Source organism: Malus sylvestris, chromosome 16, assembly GCF_916048215.2.
Source record: "Malus sylvestris chromosome 16, drMalSylv7.2, whole genome shotgun sequence".
Lineage (NCBI taxonomy): Eukaryota > Viridiplantae > Streptophyta > Magnoliopsida > Rosales > Rosaceae > Malus > Malus sylvestris.
The window spans coordinates 21,766,374-21,786,141 of NC_062275.1; the positions used below are offsets into that span (position 1 = coordinate 21,766,374).

A 19,768-nucleotide genomic window follows, 5' to 3' on the forward strand; every position below is an offset into this window, starting at 1 on the left:
TATTCTCTTTCGTATACATATCCTAAACGTTCCTGATCATAGGGTTGCCAATTGAGCATTGACAGTCTTTTAAGATCAGTACACACTATGTTTTCTCTTACAGAGAGTGACTGGTTTCAAGTCATTAGTGTGACTAACACCAAGACAAGCATGTAGGTGCTCAATAGAGAATGAGTCCACTAAACGCAATCAACAAGGAGTTCTCATACTCATGTCACATGAGAACTCATGGTTGGGATAATGCAAAATAGTCATTTGACCTAAGGCATCATAGTTGTCTTATGGTTAGGTCATTGATCTTTAACTATGTCAAAGTCACTCCGTCAAAGGGTGTCCACAACATAGTTGGGGTTAAGAACGATGTGTGTTATTTTGAATTTTGGGTCTCCCACTACCGCAAAAAGAAAAGAACGAACAAACAAAATGAAAGTTGTTCATCATCAAACATAAAAATTCTTATTCATAAGAGAATGATGACTTTGATAGGGCACCTACAAATTTCTGAGAAGGAGAATCAAATCACTGGTGTAGTTCATTTAAAGATGATACAATGTGAATTTTTCATTAGGGATCATCTTTGATGAGAAGCCCATGAAGGAAATGTTTGTGAAAACAAGCTCATTTAAGCAACATCTACAACATGCAATTAACAAATATAGGCGGAATCATGCTTGTATGCACTCAAAAGAAAAACTTTACCCATGAAATTCAAAGCCTAGTAGTTATGGTGAACCAATATTCAACTCAAGAAAAAAGTAAGTTGAGAAATATTATACTCTTGTTGATTCCTCTTTGCATAAGCAAAGGCTAATCACCCAAGAGATAGGGCCTTCATTCCTTACTTCTTAGCTCCATGGATTTCTTGGATGAGGATGGTAGAATGGATTCTCCAAGTTCACAAAATAGAGAACCTATAAGTCTCCACACCAAGGAGAGCATTGATGAGGAGATGAGTGACCTATGAAGATTTAGATGCTAGTAAAACCTTCCTAGGGTGGCTGGCCTCTTAGAGAGAAAATGGAGTTTGTGTTCTTATCTTTTCTCCAAATGAAACCCTAAGGATGAAATGGCTATAAAGTTGCCTATATACCACCTCACAATGGAGTGGCAAACTTGCAATTAAGCCAAGTTCACTACCCCCTCTCTATATGGTTGGCCATTAAGGGTTCATTGGGCTTTCAAGCCCTTTATGTTTTCAAGTTGTCATACAACTTGAGTTAATGGGCTTAACATTCAAATCTCATTGGACCTTGCGGCCCAAAACTAACCCGAGGTTTATAACGAACATATTTGTTTGATTAATTAACATATTAATTAATCCTAGCCATAAATAATTAAACCATTTAATTATCCTTACTCATCTTCGTTGTTTCTTCAATCTCTACCTTACTCGGTGTACGATCCATTAGGTTCCTTTTAGCGAGGCAGTGGGTGATTGTTACTCTTAACGATCGATTGTGAATTGAAACATACTTTCAATTCTCCCTTTAGTGATTACTCACCTTTAGGGCTTCCACAAACCATAAGTGACACCTAGCAGTATGTCATGGCTACCTAAGCTAGTCAAAAAAGGTGGCGAACCTATTCAGTTTAGGATTACAATGCAATACGGTCTTTGTCTAATACAATACTTTTGACCACATTGTTTGGTTTGATAATTTATTCATTTCTACTATCTAATGTGATTCTCTTACTTATATGATTACCTTGAATGTGATTTGGAACGACTTCCTAAATCTCATTCATACTCTGGCCAAATATTCTTAATCATATCATAGAGTATTCTCCCTCAAACGATTTGAAGGTTAGAGATCCCTTGTTGCGCATTCACTTGCCTCCATGGCTAAGTGGCTTAACCTCAACTATGTCATGGACACCCTCTGATTAAGTGACTTTGACATAGTCAAAGATCAAAGACCTAACCACAAGACAACTATGATGCCTCAAGTCAAAGGACTACTTTGCATTATCCCAACTATGAGTTCTCATGTGACATGAGTATGAGAACTCCTTGTTGATCGTGTTCAGTGGACTCATTCTCTATTGAGCACCTACAAACTTGTCTTGGTGTCAGTCACACCAATGACTCGAGACCAGTCACTTTCCCTAAGAGAAGACATAACACGTACTGATCTTAACGGATTGTCAATGCCCAATTGGCAATCATATGATCAGGAACGTTTATGATATGTATACGAAAGAGAATGGTCTCATGAATCTAACTTCTTTAGATCACATTCTCCCAATTACATAGTCCTTAGACTTATCGTTTAAGCATATAACATTTATATGAGACGGCTTCAAACAAAAAGATTTGCCCTTTATATTAAACTAGATTAGTTTATATTAAACTAGATTAGTTTAACATGTGAAATGTTCGTAAAGTATCATCATATGATTGGTTATATGGCACATTTCCAACAATCTCCCACTTGCACTAGAGCCAATCAGCTTGGTCATTAGTGATGATACGTCTTCTGAATTCATTTCATAAATGATTGAGTAGTAGGCCTAGACAATGGATATCTATATGTTATCCATAGAAGCAACCTTGAGAATAACGACATCATCATTATACATGATTCCCAATCATGTGGTTCATTCTCTTATTTAAGTTCGGATCTTGATGAGACCTTGATTCCTTGGCTTGAGCTATTGCCCCATTAGTGTCATAGTGTCAATACACTAGAGACACTTTCTAGTTGGAACCAAATGAAGAGTTCATAAACTTTCCAATCTAAACAACATTATTGTAAGCTTCTATATGGCGATATATTTTGCATGTATGATGGAACATGCTAAGTCATTACTTATAAGGTTTCCATCCAAATAGCTCTTTTAGTAATAATAAAGAGATATCCAATTATCTCTTAATTCAAAATAAAGAGACATTCAATGACTAATACGATATTAGATTCATAATCTAATACATTTACGCTTCCATTGCGTTACTCTAATTCTTCCTCATTCTTGAGGAATCTATCCTTTAGTATTTCTTAAATACTTAAGGACTCACTTGACAGTTGCCATGGTTTTGATCATGGGCTTGCACTGATATCATCTTGTACCGTTCTAGGTACAACTCATATCAATGTTTTTCATACAATATGTAATACGTAAATCACCTTTTTGCGTATGCATAAAGGATTCTATTTACACATTATGTTTCCTTGGGAGTCAAATGGTACGTTCCCTTTAAGAAAAGCATCTTCCTAGTCTCACTAGAGTTGTCCTTCTTATTGAAGTTTATCATTATATGAGAAACTTCCTAGCATCTTTTTGTCTATCATTAGGGCTTGATATAATCCAATTATATCCTGAAATCTATCATTATAGATTTCCATCCCATGTATATAGACTATGTCTCTCATATACATTCTATCGTTATAGAATGTTTAAAATAATAACTTTAACGAAGAAGAATTCCTAAAATTAATATATCATATATATGTTCAAATTTAGGAATGTTATTAACTCCCACTAATCTTTTGTAAACCTAGTAAACAAAATATTCATTTACATCCTTATGAGAAATCAAACGATTTGATCTTTCTCTCATTAGACACTTATGGCTCCCACTGGCTTGCTAAGATTCATTATGGATGGATCTCTACAACTTACACATCTTGTGATTCCTAGTTTTAGACATATATTATCAAGACTATCTTGATAATGGTTTCGGAAACCTCTATTATGTCCAAACATTGAATCACGGTTTAGTTGTAGCTAGCAATCTTCGAATTAATAGAAACCAAGACTACATCAAAGATGGTTTCTTCCAAGTCAACCAATCTCGTTGATTGTAGTCACCTTATGCTACCAATTAGCTATGAAGGTTTCACTATTTCGGGTCAAATGGTACTATACCATTTCTTTGAGTATAAGTCGTATATACACTCAATGTAGTCATAAGGATTTTCATTCTTATTTCTTTCAAATTAAGAGGTGTAACTCTATGACATAGTCATAAAGTTCAAACCATTCAACTGAGATGATTTATTGATCCTTCTCGACTACCTTGGAGCTAGTGGTGTACGAACTTGGTTGTTATATTTGTTGATTATCATCTTGTCCCTCAAAGAACCCATTCTTTGAATTCTATTTCTCGTTCATTTGCTTTAAGTTAGGCAAATCCTATTGTAGGATTACAATGAACTACCCAACAAATAACATTTGTTAGTTGGTTTATAGAAGTGATATCCAAAGGTTAATTTGAGAATATACCACAAGATTGTTCTCAAACAAATATTGCTTATTAGCACACAACCCCAAATCTTAACCCGATTAAGACTTGTCTTTCTTTCCAACCACATCCTATGGAGTCATGAAATTTTTGGAAAATCTTCTAATTGACAATCATATTGTCTTAGAAGTATATATCCTATATATGGATAATTTTTAACATCCAACAAACTAAGGAGGTAAATCCATTATCTTTAGGGCTTCCACAAACCATGAGGACACCTAGCAGTATGTCATGGCTACCCAAGCTAATCAGAAGAGGTGGAGAACCTATTCAATTTAGGATTACAATGCAATACAGTCTTTCTCTAATACAATACTCTTGACCACATTATTTGGTTTGATAGTTTATTCATGTCTACTATCCAATGTGATTCTCTTACTTATATGATTACCTTGAATGTGATTTGGAACGACTTCCTAAATCTCATTCATACTCTGGCCAGAGATTCGTAATCATATCATAGAGTATTTTCCCTCAAACGGTTTGACGGTTAAAGATCCCTTGTTGCACATTTACTTGCCTCCATGGCTAAGTGGCTTAACCCCAACTATGTTGTGGACACCCTCTGATCGAGTGACTTTGACATAGTCAAAGATCAAGGACCTAACCACAAGACAACTATGATGACTCAGGTCAAATGACTACTTTGCATTATCCAAACCATGAATTCTCATGTGACATGAGTAAGATAACTCCTTGTTGATCATGTTCAGTTGACTCATTCTCTATTGAGCACATACATGCTTGCCTTGGTGTCAGTCACACCAATGACTCGAGACCAGTCACTTTCCCTAAAAGAAGACATAACACGTACTGATCTTAACAGACTGTCAATGCCCAATTGGCAATCCTATGATCAAGAACGTTTATGATATGTATACGAAAGAGAATGGTCTAATGAATCTAATTTCTTTAGATCACATTCTCCCAATTACATATTTCTTGGACTTATCGTTTAAGCATATAACATTTATATGAGACAGTTTCAAACAAAAATCTTTGCCCTTTATATTAAACTAGATTAGTTTAACATGTGAAATGTCCGTAAAGTATCATCATATGATTGGTTTTAGGGCACATTTTCAACAGCCCATTGTGAGGTAATTAGAAGATGAGTTATCCATGGACATGTCTACACGTAGACGGTGGTGTTTAAGAGTAAGATTGTCAAAGATTGGCTGGCAATGTTCTGTCTTTTGGTGGTCGAAGTTCCATCCATGCGCTCCGCTCCAAGTTGTAAATTCTTTTGCCTCCTACTCTAACGACTTTGTAAAGTCTTCCCAGTTTGCTTTGAGTTTGCCTTCTCTAAGTATCTTCGTTTTCTCGAAGTCTTCCCTCAAGACCGGGTCTCAAACTTGAATGCTTGGAGGCTTAACGCCTTTGTTGTAGTACAAAGCAAATCTGCAATTGGCAGGCGACAAGTAGAACTTGGGCACATTCTCGAAGTTTCTCAGCAAAGTCAAGGTTTGACTTCAGGATTTCGGCCTTCTCCAAAGTGATATGTTCCTCAGTGTGCAAGTTTGGCGTTGCAGTCTTTGATAAGTAACCCATGGTGAGGCGATAAGGAGATGAGTTCTTCAGGGACTTGTCTACGTGTAGACGGCGGCATTCAAGCATAGTATCACCTAAGCTTTGCGATGTTCCATCTCTTAGTGATTGGAACTCCATCCCTACACTTCAAATTATAAGTTCCTTTGCCCCTTACTCCAACGACTTTGTAGGGCCCTCCTACCTTAATGTTTTCGAAAACTTCTCTTAGGAACAGGTTCCGACTTGAGGCTTCAAGGCTTGACACCTTTGTTCTAGTAGGACCAAATCTGCTATTAATAGGCTGCAAGTCAGCCTTGAGCGCATTCTCGGGGGTCTTCGGTAAAGTCGAGGTTAGACTCCAAGATTATAGTGTTCTCCAAAGTGGTATGTTCCTTAGTGTGCAAGTTTGGCATTGTAATGACTTGGACCGAGATGACAGCTTATGTCCCGTAAGACATAGAGAATGGAGTTTCTCTGGTTGCAATTCGAGATGGTACAAATGATGGTTCAAATATGTTGTAAGAGTATTATTTTTCATATTTAAGAGATTGATCTGATAACTATTTTCTTTTCCAATTTTAATTTTTTTTTATGCTTGAGATATGAGAAAAGGACATGGGTGAATGAAGGGATGGAGAAGAGTGGAGGAAGGATGATATGTTAGATGATGTACAAGAAAACGTTCTTAAATGAAAACTAAAAGCTAAAAACTATTTTAAGTTGTTTTTATTTTGAAGATTTTATGATTTCATGTCAGAATAAAAGCACAAAAGACAATTATTTGTGCCCTAATTTTTTAGCACGAACTTACAAATCGTGCTTTATAGCAATGGCCACTCCCTAGAGATAACTGACCCACTAATGTATCTACATCGTGCCTATCCATTAAGGGCATATGAGTATCTATGCCCTATTGGAGCAAAGAGCACAAATGACATTTGTGTCTTTCCCCTAGGGCTGGAAATTTTTCCTGAAGATCCCAAATCAAACCAAAAAAATCCCGATCCCACACCAAAAAATTCCCAAACCAATAATATCGAAATTTTCGAGATCCATACCGAACCGATCCCGAACCTTTCAGTATGAGAATTAGGACTACATATTCAATGGTTCGGGAATCCCGAACCAAACTGAAGATATATATATTTATTTTGGTCGCATATATGCATGTTGAATGTTGAATTTAAGCAGTTTGATAGTAGATTATATTAGAAATAGAAGTATAAAATTAAGTTGTTTGGAACTTTGGAACGTCAATTTGACTTGGTATGAATGAATTGGTATTTTAATTGGTATGAAATTTCAAATTGGTATGAGGTAAAAAGCCTAAATTTCAATTTATATGAAATTGGGCAACAAAATTTCAAGCGAAAAGCCCAAATTTTAGTCCACAACCCAAAAATCTCAAATTTCAACCTGAAAGCCCAAAACTCAAAATCCAGTCCCGATGCATCTTGAAATACCAAAAATATTTTGAAAATCCCGAAATTTGTCCTGAAAATTTTTGGTCTGGAATTCAGGATTCTATTTTCGATTTGGGATCTCATACCGAACCACCACTACTTTCCCCTAGTACTCATGTAGTGGAAGCATCGATTGTGCCTTCCTAGCTATCAACAAAAAAGAAAGAATATAGAAAAGGGATTCGAAGGGCTTTGTATTCAAATATTTCCAATAAAGTTGTATACCATCATGTTCTTGTTCACAACATTCTTGATGAAAATAGTTAGATCAACTTAGATGAAACTGTAAGGTGATCACACAAGAGTACAAAGATGTAGTTTGGTTCTTCCAAAGTTGGATTGCGTTCATACCGAGTAGTTTTCATTTCACTATGATAATGCAGGATACATTTTCTTTAAAGAAACATGGATGGTAAGAGGTGAAATTTATAAAAATAAAAAACATACACTTAGTCATGAAGTTATAAGCCTTATCCGTTACACATACACATGGATGCACGACAGTTTTTTGAGATAATCAAATGTCCAACAGTTAGCATCTTAAATAAGGGTTTTATCTTCTATGAGGCTACTACATTTCAAGCCTTGGTGAGAAATTTCATTCCTGATGAGCCGAAAAATAGGACTAGACATACCACTTGGGCTAGCAACTTTCTTTCTTGGGTAGCATAGAATTTGGCTACATCTATCCCCCAAAAAACAGTTGGTCCCACAAAAAAGTAGCAACCCATGTGACCACAATTCTATCTCTCCCTCTACCTGCGAATACACTTATACTCTCCTTTTATTCCTTTTTTTTTTTTTTACATATTTTGCTTGCAATTTGGCTAATTAATGATTGTTTTAAATTCCATAAGAATTAAAATTTCAAATTGATTTTTTCAAAGTTGTATGATATTAATTTACCAATTGGTGTTAGGTAAATTATTGTGTTGTACATGAAAATCAAATTATTTCAGAGATCGAAGTAGAAGTTTGTATTTTTCAACGGATGAGATTGAGATAAGAGAATATATTCCAACGAACGATTCATAAGTGATGACATCTAACTATGTCAGAATTTGAACTATTTTAGGTTGAAAGGTATAAAAAAAAAATATAAGATAACATGTCTAAAAATCAATTTAAAAAAAAGTTAACACAAAAAAAAGAGCGTATAATCAAATTACTACATAAATAAATATATATAGCCCCATATAAAGCCCAAAAGAAATAGGTCCTCATCAAAAGAGATTCTTTTATAAAACTCTAAATATTCTTCGAGACTCTAAAATGGGCTATATCCACAATTTTTCCAGCCTCATACAGTACTCTCATTAGAGAGGGTGAGGGTCATTATATAAGAAACATATTGGGCTCTCCTATTTTGGGCTTGTTAAGAAGAAAAAAAAAATCAACTCAAAATATACATATATGTCTGCACCTAGATTTTAAAAATGGCGAAATCTTATTGAATTTTTGATGAAAATATTACTCTTACCACATATTGGTACCATCATTTATATCATCTATCTAACAGTCATGTGACCACATACATTGACGAATCTTATTTCTATAAAAAAGATGATAAAATAATAGTACAAATAGATAATAAATGTAATATTTCTTATTTTTTACTGATGGTACTGATAGTATACCATCATTCGATATGGAGAAATGATAAAATGATAATACAATATCAGTAAATTCCTTTAAGAAAAGAGGGTGTAGCGCGTGGGGTAAAGGTAAGCGATTCACAGAAGGTGCATAGCTGTCTCGGGCTAAAATGTAAAATGAAAAGTATAAGAGCTGGGGGTTTTATTGTCTACTGGTTCCTACAGCTATAGGTCCCTGGGTCAGCCATGTACTCTGTCGGCTTACGTGGCGTTGAGGTGAATGCAGTATGGTAGAAGAAGAGGCACGTGACATGACTCCCACTTTGTCGACTTGTCCCACAATCCTTGACCTTGGGATACTAATCCCACTGCTTTTCTTATATTTGTTTACATATCTTTTTATAGGATCTAGATCCTCTCCGGATCTAAGGATCCTGAGCCTTAGGATTAATTGATCCTTGATATAACGGTTACAAACAGATAATCCTCTAAAATTATAATAATTGTAACTGTTTGATTAAATTTCAACGAACCGAATCAATTTATCCCTAGGCTCAGAATCCTTAGATCCGGAGAGGATCCGGATCCCTTTTTATAAGTAAAACTCGAGTTTTAACTCAAAATTTATTTTAGGATTCTCTTTAGTTAGTGGACCTGACTTACCATATATGTGTATTTTTTATTTATATTTATAAATTCATTGAATTCAACTGCTAAGATCTAATATAATTAAATTTAATAGTAAAAAAAAATTAACGGTTCAAATTTAAATCCAACAGCTAAAGTAATTAAAAATATATATTTATGTGTTTCATATTCTTTCATAATTTTTATTTTTGTCAAATATTATTTCATAGTATTTCACGAGTTTCATGATGTCAGTTTAATAATTTTTCTATATATAGCGAAATCTAAATATTTTTAAATTAAAATGTTCATAAAATTAAATAAGATAGTCTACATAAAAAAAATTCTTTTAGAAAAGTTACTTTAAGAAAAAAATTATCCTAAATTCATTCTATAATAATTTCGAACTAAAAATTTAACCCATAAGGGTTGGATGAGAAAAACTCTTTCTAGGTTCAAACCTAAATTTTATGGGTTAAAAATTTTAGATTTTAACCCAATGGTTGGAGATGATCTTAGAAAGACAAATTTTAAACTACAATTATAAACCATATAATGTGTTATCAATAATAATTTAATTATCAACAACCACGTTATATGATTTATAAAATATGATTTAAAAGGAGATGGTCTTAGAAAGACGAATTTTTTAAACTACAATTATAAACCATATAATGTGTTATCAATAATAATTTATTTATCAACAACCACGTTATATGATTTACAAAATATGATTTAAAAGTGGGACTTTCCATTGACTTTCTATCATCTCTTTTTTTTTTACACAATGTTTTATAATCTTGGCATGACATTGATATTAAACTGTGAGGTGACAGAAATTCTATAGAGAATCTCACTTTCAGAAAGTATTTTTATCATTTCTCAATATTGTATTCAATTATGTTGACAGATCCACTTTTCTCACTCTGCTGCTCTGCCTTCTGGTCGAAAACGCAAAAACTGTTTATGTTTATTCTCACAGCATAACAGAATCAATTTTTTTTAAAAGTACAGTAATACCAAATTAGCCCGTAGGTTTACATCCATAAGCAGATATAGAAGTTCAGTTGTCTTGTGTACACTTACTTAAATCTAGGAGTTCATTTTTGCTATTATATATAGGTACTGTTTAATAAGTGAGGTAATGAGAAATGAATAGAGAAGCATTTGGAGAAAGTCCAAACCTGTGCTTAGGTGAGGTAATTAGGAAAGAGATTTGCGGTTAAGTGGGATTTAAAAGCATATGGTTCAAAATAAGATTTTCAATTAAATTACACAGTTGAGTTGTCTATAATAATTAAATATCAAACTCGTTATGTAAGTAAGTCGAACCTAAAATTTTCATTTATAATTAGAGATAAATATTATTAACAGGGGTTGGAAAATGACAAGGAACTTGGTCTTTAAATTTTCTTTATTTTTCTGCTAGCTACTTGGCCTCCAATTACAATGATGTGCACCTTACATGAATGAAGACTATTGCTACTGCGAGACCATTATTAGGCCGATTTATATTGAATTAAATATCATACTCTTCTTCAAAATCTAAACAGGGCACAGAAAGAAATTGATTTTTGGTGCTCTAAAGAATTGATTTTGAACTTTAAGTTTTTATCTTCCTTCTTCTCTATTTACTTCTTAAAATTTTCAGTTAGAATCACTGAAAAATGTGGAGCATACCATGTAACCGATTATAACATCGTATAAAGACAATGATAAACAATAGGTCACTCGAGATTTCGCCTGTAAAAAAATGTCATACTTCATTGTCATTGTCAAAATGATGGAAACGAGAATTACACATGGGGCTGGTTTCGGTTTGGTAGCCAAACCAAAAATCAGTTACCAAAAACCGAAATCAAATTATTAGAAATAAGAAATAAAAACCGAAATCCAAAATTTTTGGTTTATCAAATATTCGTAAAACCAAAATTGAAGTTGCAGGGAGAAGCTTGTATGGCGTTAGAGTGATGTGGTGTGGGCGGAGAAGTTGCAAACTAAGTCGAGATAGGGAGAGAGTGCATCGGAGTTGAGAAAAATGGAAGTGACAGTATGAAACTAATTAAAGACCTAAGACAGAGTTGATTTAAAATGGAGGGCTGAGATTCAATCTCTATGAAATCAAACAGGTAATATTAATTAATTTAATAAATAAATAAAAAACCATTGGTGGTTTGATTCGATTTTACCGAACAAAACCTTCATAAAAATCGAAAATTTCGATTACCGAAGGGTTCAAGATTATTAGGTTCGATTTTTTTTTTGTCGAACTAGATCTTTTTGGGTATTTTGTCCAAGGAAACTGTTATAACACTTCAAAATTTTCATATTACACTCTTTGTAAGTATATTTTTCTATCTAAAATTTAAAATACAAAATAAATTCTTAAAGTGATAATAACAAATCTCATTTACAATCCTGATTACACATATAAAGGTAAACTTATTCAACATTGACATTTTTTTTGGGGTAAATTACATAGTAGCCCATCAGGCTTGAGGTCTATTTGCAATCTTATACAACATCTTTAAAACATTTCACTTTCATACCTCAAATACTATTTTATTTCAATTTCATACAACCGTTACATTTTTCATCCATGGATCTGTTAAATGCTGACGTGGCTGCCACATATATGCCATGTGGCTGCCAAATGTCTGCCACGTGGCAAATAAAATAAAATTTTTTTTTTTAAAAACCTGAAATTGGAAAAAAAAAAGAAAAAAAAAAAAGGGACCGAACCCTTGCAACCCAGAAGAAGAAGGAGGAAGAAGAAGAAGAGAAGAAGAAAGAGGAGGAGGAGGAAGAAGAAGAAGAAGAAGAAAAAAAAAGAAAAAAGAAAAGGACCGAACCTAGAAGAGAAGAAGAAAGAGGAGGAGGAGGAGGAAGGAGAAAAAGAAGAAGAAAAAAAGAAAAAAGAAAGGGACCGAACCAAGAAGAAAGAGGAGGAGGAAGAGGATGAAGAAGAAGAAGAAGAAAAAGAAAAAAAAAGAATGATCGAACCCCCTGCAACCTAGAAGAAGGAGGAAGAAGAAGAAAAAAAGGAGGAGGACGAGAAGGAGGAAGAAGAAGAAGAAGAAGAAAAAAAATAAAGGATCGATCCCAGAAAGAGAAGAAGAAAGAAAGAAAAAAAAAAAGTGGCAGACAGGTTTTTTTTAAAAAAATTAAAAAATTATTTTATTTGCCACGTGGCAGACATTTAACAGTCACGTGACATATATGTGGCAGCCACGTCAGTATTTAACAAATTCATGGATGGAGAATGTAACGGTTGTATGAAATTGAAATAAAATAGTACTTGAGGTATGAAAGTGAAATGTTTTAAATATGTTGTATAAGATTGCAATAGATCTCAAACCTGAGGAGCTACTATGTAATTTACTTTTTATTTTTATTTTTATTTTGACCTTTCTTTCATAAACAAATCAATTGATTAGACTATCTCTACCCCCAACAAATTCTTGAGAAGTGGTCCCGAATTCCATAATTTTAAATGATAAATAACTAAATAAGTTGGTTTTATTGATAATGAATCTGTTATTTTCTCAGCTTTACTGGAAGGCCCACCATCCGCTGTCAGTGCATCACTCTTTGGGTCCCAACTTTCCAAAACAAGGTTTTGTGCCCTTTGTCTTCCCAATAGTAGACAGCACCCAGGGAGAAATATAAAGGGTGCACAGATAAATAAGAACAGAATAATGCTTTTTCTTGTAAAAAGACTCACCCTTTAGACTTTAACCCTAATGCTTTAATTATTAATTAAAGCAAAGCTAAGAGACACCTAAGATCAAATTAATAGTGAATTAGTGATGGTCCTCCATTGTTGACTAGTATAATTGTCATTTAGGTCTAGCATTAATGGATACTTTATGCAGTAACTTCATTCAATCTATTAAACTGCTTTTAGTATTCATAAATGTTAAGGAGACTCTTCTAAAAAATACACTTTTTATGGACTTTTCATCATCCTATGTTTTTAGCACAATTACGTGCTAATATCATAAAATATTATGCTAAAAACATAAGATGACGGAGAATTCATGAAAATCTCACTTTGAGATAATCTCTTTAGCATTCATTTGTGGTATTATTATAGGTGGTTTTGGGGTGTAGAGGTATTTGGTATCCACATATTTGAATGTTTGCCCATTATCCAAACAGTCACTCTCACTGCATTTATAAGTGTTTCCTCTTGATCGATAAGAGAAACCTACAAAGAAATGTGACATTAACAACCATAGACAATGATTCGTATCTTAAGTAATTAAGAGTGTTTATCTCTACGTTTAAGATTTTGTGTTTGAATCTGACAAAAGAAAAAAAATTACATGAAACCTTAGACACCCACAATGAGTTGAGAAAAATTATCCTTGTCTATTAGCTGAAAAATGGAAATTCAAACTTTGAGACCTTCTATAACACTAAAGGAGAAAGATTAATTCATAAAGAGCTAGTTACAAAGAATTTACTTAATTACAACTGGTCTGGTGATAATTGTCTTTAGTTACTTAGAAGAAGTATTATATTCGATTCACATGAATGTAAATATAATATCTTCTATGATGAATATGATCTTTAGTATTGACGTAACTTTGTCGTGTATTCGTAAGTTTTTTAGTTGTAAAACTATTTTGAAAATAACTTCTAGTTGGTCAAAATGAAAAATATTATTTGATTGAAAATTTTCTTTTTTTTTTAAAGAAAAATGGTTCCCACTTTAGAGGCTTATGTTGCTAATAAAAATAAATTAAGAAAAGCATATGTGACATCACAAGAACTAGCACTATTACCTGCATGATTTTGCTGTATACACAACTAAAATCCCAATTTTCCTCATTGTCCAAGTTAAAAAGTCCGACAAGCCAAAGTTTAATATTATCATTAACCATCATACCAAGACCAAAAAGTTGAAAATACCATCATACTTGCTAGGAACATGTATCATATCCAACCTTTTCATCATACCATACCACCACACTTATTTTAATTATCTTCATTAATCAATTTTTTTCTTCTTCTAAACTTTATCATGTCACACAAATGAGCATGAAAGCAAACGATAATCTTTGTAATTAGAGAAACACAAAGAACCCTACATGAAATTTTAGAATATGATTCTCTATCTCAACCCTACTTTATTGCAAAAATTAAGAGCAAATTAAAACAATCAATTTTATGACAAACCAATGTTTTATCTTCGGATTATTCTTAAAATGGATTACGAAGTTTCAGTTTATTATATTGCATCACAAAGTATTAAAATTAGATTAATTTATACATTTTATCTATGGACTGACTACAATACTTACATGTGAATTTAATACAATCATCATCTGACGGATTTATATAATTCACCTGATATATGTATTTAATACAATCACCTCCTGACCGTTGGGATGATGATTGTACTAAATACATATAAGTATTGTAGCCAAATTCTTCCATCTATTCAAACATCTAATCCTCAATTAAATTAATTTTTGTCAACATGGTATGAGTTTCATGCTCACCATGATATCACTGTAATAGGCTCAAATAGTCTATTAGACTGAAGACATAAATCAATACAAGTTCAATATCTTATTGTGTAATATAAAAAAAAAATTGAACTTTCGTGAAAAATCATCTCAAACCTAAAGTGTGTGAAATTTGGTTAGCAATTAATTATCCAAACTACTTAGTTTATACACAAGTATATTCAAATTTGAGGGGATATAGTAATTTTTTGACACTTGAAAAACTGCTACATAATATTAGTATTCTAATTAAATCATCATATGTATATTTGTTTTTTTTTTCTGTTTGTTTTTGCTCCTTAAAAAAGGAACCAGCTAGTAACTTCGCATTGATAGTCCATCATTCCAGGGATTGGGAAGACTCACAGAGACATTTCAGCCTCTTCTGGCCACCATCGTGCCCTAATGAAGTGTAAAGAATCAAACTCAAGACGTGTCATGTGGAATATCAGCATATAAAAAAAATTGTTTTCATTAATATATTATAAATGTACGACAAGTCAATTTTATGCTATGAAAAAATTTCAAACACAAACGAGAGAAAAAAAAATGTCATGATGAATTGGCCTAACGCAACCTGCAAAACCCAGAAAACAAATCAATTTTGTTTCTTTTGGTACAACACCAAAGACCCAACAGAGAGAAACAGATTCTTGAAAGATATGAATCATGTCTAAGAAAAACGGAGGGTGGGTGGTGAGAGTGCTTGGCGCACTAGCAGACATATGGGCCCCATCATCATCACTGTCTCCACCACCTCTTCAACCTAACACCTCCCTCCTTCCCTCCTTCCCTCCCTCCTCCCCCCTCTCTCTCTCAAACCCCTTCCGTTTCTCTCTCTCTCTCTCTCTCTCTAAAACCCACACATTCTTCAACCCTCTTTCTCTTGATCAGTTTCATGGAAGGCACACTTGGGTTGCTTGGTGGTGGAGGTGGGTCTTCTGGGGTCTCATCAAACGAGTCGACAATGTCAAAGGCGGAGGTGGTGGCGGTGGAGCAAGACTATGTGGGGATGTCCTCTGAGGCAACCTCTTACCCGGCTGAGGCAGAGCTTGAGCTGGGCCTCAGCCTTGGTGGTGGTGGTGGAGGGAAGCTCGGCAAGCCGTGTGCATGGGGTGAGCGTGGTAGAATCTTGACTGCCAAGGACTTCCCTTCTACGGTGGTTTCTCACGGAGGCTCTTCAGCTGCGTCTAGGTTCTCTCACAGACCCAATGCATCTGCTGCTGTTGCTGTTTCTGGGACTAAGAGAGCAGCTGACTCTGTTCCCCAAGAGGGTGGCTCTCCCACTGCTGTAAGGTAAGAGAATATTCATACAAAGTAAGCTGTCCTCAGCATGCATTTTTACTCTACCTCGTGTTTGGTTGCTGAGCAAACTGAGGGAAAATGAGAAATTGAATTCCTGAGTCTATTTCGTGCATGATTTGTGTTCAGTCCAGTAAAACAGAAAAGTTTAGAAAAACCCAAGTAGTGGTTTATGTTATGCCCCCTTCTCAAAAGATTAAATAATTGTTCATGTAATTTCTGTTTCTTTTTATTTAACTTTTTTCTTGGCTAATGATTTATTATTATCAGTCTGATATTTGTTTTGATACTAAATTTTTCCTGTTTAAGTTGTGCGTATTAGTCATATTTCATACAGTTTTTAATCTACTAATGAGTATTCACTTTTTATCAAGTCCTAAATATTTATTTAATTTATTGTATACTTTTTTTTTGTTTTGTGAAAATTTTTATGTGTTTTTTTTTTTTTACAAGCGATAGCGGTTAAATGTTAAGGGGTGTGAGAAGGTGTGAGAAAATTTACGTCCGTTGATCTGATCTGACGGTCGAAAGTTAAGAAGATGAGTGAGAAGGAAAATAGGATGCGTTGATATTACATCCCAAATGTTAAATGTTAGGTGAGAGAGGGATAGGTGGGGATTGAACCGCACCAGGGTGCATAGGCATCATCGCCACTATCGTAGATCGTAATACTATGTTGAATACTTGTACTTGAATGTATTGTAACGATGAGAAATAATAACATGAATACTCTGTTTCTCTGTTTTTGCAATTACCCTAATGTTGTTTTCGGATCATTGATTTTTGTATATTGTACTGTGAAAGCAGTCAGGTTGTGGGATGGCCACCTATAAGTGCTGCAAGGATGAACAGCTTGGTTAACCAAGCAAAGACTGCAAGGGCTGAAGATGACAAGGCAGTCGGGGACAAATCTAAGGACACATCGAAGAAGAAGATCAACATGGGTAGTAAGACAACTGCGAAAGAGAAAGGGCATCTTGGATTTGTTAAGGTGAACATGGAAGGAATTCCTATTGGGAGGAAAGTGGATTTGAATGCTCACTCTTGCTACGAGACTTTGGCTCAAACACTCGAGGAAATGTTTATCAGCCCCACTCCAATTATTGGTTAGTTCTGTTCCCTTGCCTTGAGAAAAATTGGATAGAGGACCTTATGTGTTGCTCAATCAATTACTTTGTATGCTTATGACTTCCAATTTGTATGTTTAGTCAAATATAAAATGAAGATGATGCATCATGAATCCTTCTGTGGTACCTAACCATGGCCAGTTTGACTTGGCGATATGCTCCCTGTGGTTATGTTATGAAACAAAAAGATGAATGCTCGTGGTTCTGGTCCACCTTTGAATAGCATATGATATTGTGTATGACATTCATGTTGCGGTCATGCCAGGTGGAGACATGGAACAAGCGAAAAAACCCTCAAAGCTTCTGGATGAATCCTCTGAATTTGTGCTCACATATGAAGATAAAGAGGGAGATTGGATGCTTGTTGGAGATGTTCCTTGGGGGTATGCCGCTACTACCACCAAGTATTAGTATTGTTAAAAAGAAAAGTACGCGAGTATTAGTATTGTTAAAAAGAAAAGTAGGGTAAACTAACAACATAAAATATAGGGATTATGATTGCCTGGGAAACAATTTAGTTAGTCACTTATATAATTGATATTTTGCCTGAGTTCTTGTTAATAAGTATGTTTGCGATTTTTATGGTATTTCAGAATGTTCCTCAGCTCAGTGAAAAGGCTTCGTATCATGAGGACATCTGAGGCTAATGGTCTTGGTATGTAAATTTGAAGCCATTAAGATTACATTTTGATCTCCGAGTTTCATTTTTGCCGGTTCTGATACCGATTAATCATTCATTCGCAGCTCCAAGATTTCACGAAAGGAGCGAGAGACAAAGAAACAAACCCATCTAGAATACAAGTGCTGCTTCCCCTTTATTTTTACGTCTGGTCAGATGAATGAACCTACGGTTTGACAACAGAAGGAAGTAGAAATTCGACGAGACAAAACGTGCGAAGATCGGCTTCCGCTGGGATTTGCTTGCTAAAACCATTCTCTGGTTCTTGCTGGTTTTTATTTTTCTTTCTTGGGTAGGGGTTTTATAGGTTTTTACAGGCTCTTACGTAACGCTAGCATACAGGCCTGCATACTCGGCTACGTGCTGCTGCTGCTGCTGCTGCTTTCTCATACTGTAAATATGGGAGCACTTCACTTCATATCTAAGAGAGTGTTGAGTTTTGCTGCAAAAGAAGCTTGTGTGGTTTTCTTTTTTATTAATTATTTATTTTGGTTGTTTTGCTTACTTAACATTTTTTCACTTTCTTTCTATTTACTGTACTTTTACCCCAAGCTTCAACTTGAAATTTTTTTTTTTTTTTTAACAAACGATATTATCTACACGAATGTGATTTAAATTCGTTTTTAACAAGAATAGAATCTAAAACTTTTCGTTTACAAGTAAAGATAAATATTTTTAAGTGACAATTTTAACTTGAATTTTGAAACATGGTAAAAAACTCAATTACCTGCTTTACAACTGCAAACTGTTACTACTGGCATCAAAGGAGGGGACCCCAATCTTCTGATTGTCATAATTAATTTATGTATTTTTTATGGGGTGAGTACTGTCATACTCCTAACTGGTCTAGCCTTTGTAGTAGGCTGTAGTAATTGTACAAACTCTCTGATTTGGTCTTTAGACCTATGTTTGGAGGGACCAGTGCCCCTTCCGCAAGTCTTTTTCAAATCTTTGCAGGGCACTTCCTGACTCGGGCAATCTGTTGCTTGGGACACAATTCAATTCAGTTCCAAAAGAAAATGAAAACGATGAACAATAATACATAAAGTAAAAACCAAATATCTAATAACTGCACGGAAAATGAATGATTGAGAATGATACTAGAATATTTTATAGGTGTTAAAATTAAATTTAACAGTTAAAATATTCTTAGCATTAAAGCTGCATCCTAAATATGTTGAAAATCCAAAGTTACAATAAATTACCCAATTGAAGAAAGCTGAAACTGCAAATTATCAAAAAGTTTGGTTTTGTTTAGGTTAAGCCCCATTATCGATTCGAACCAGTGAAGTCGTTGCTGTAGGTGTACATAACCATTGGGGATGCTACCGACCTTTTCAATCTGAAATTTCATTTTACCTTTTCGTCTCTGCTTCTCATCCTACAATTTTACATAATTATAGGGAACTCTACTTTCCAGTTAACTCTTTAAAGATTAACTATAGAAAGAAAAAAGATCATTCAAATTAGAATTCATTTAACTAATCGATGAGCATTGTCAAAATTTTATTGTTTAACTAAAAAACATGACTTCTATATATTGGATAACGGTTGGATGATTAAAGGAATTCGGATTTATTTGAATTTTTAATTAAGTTTATCTTTGCAAGGTGACCTAGAAAATAGACAACTCAAGTTATCATGCAACATTGCAAGATGAGAAAGAAAATCAAAGAGTTGAAA

General features: G+C 34.2%; 1 protein-coding gene across 1 annotated transcript; it reads left to right on the plus strand.

The window, feature by feature from the left end:
- The first annotated feature begins 15,611 nt into the window (after positions 1-15,611).
- LOC126606462 (auxin-responsive protein IAA13-like) lies at positions 15,612-18,659 on the plus strand. The gene is made up of 5 exons (XM_050273854.1): positions 15,612-16,273; positions 17,087-17,385; positions 17,672-17,789; positions 18,000-18,061; positions 18,151-18,659. Exons 1-5 carry the CDS (start codon positions 15,876-15,878, stop codon positions 18,198-18,200), a joined length of 927 nt encoding a protein of 308 aa, XP_050129811.1. The 5' UTR covers positions 15,612-15,875; the 3' UTR covers positions 18,201-18,659.
- The last annotated feature ends 1,109 nt before the right edge of the window (positions 18,660-19,768 follow it).

Bases quoted from the DNA above. Each gene is read 5' to 3' on its own strand.
- LOC126606462 (XM_050273854.1), top strand. From the start codon at position 15,876: ATGGAAGGCACACTTGGGTTGCTTGGTGGTGGAGGTGGGTCTTCTGGG. The intron at 17,386-17,671 runs GTTAGTTCTGTT...CGGTCATGCCAG, and splicing joins CAGCCCCACTCCAATTATTG to GTGGAGACATGGAACAAGCG. The intron at 17,790-17,999 runs GTATGCCGCTAC...ATGGTATTTCAG, and splicing joins GTTGGAGATGTTCCTTGGGG to AATGTTCCTCAGCTCAGTGA.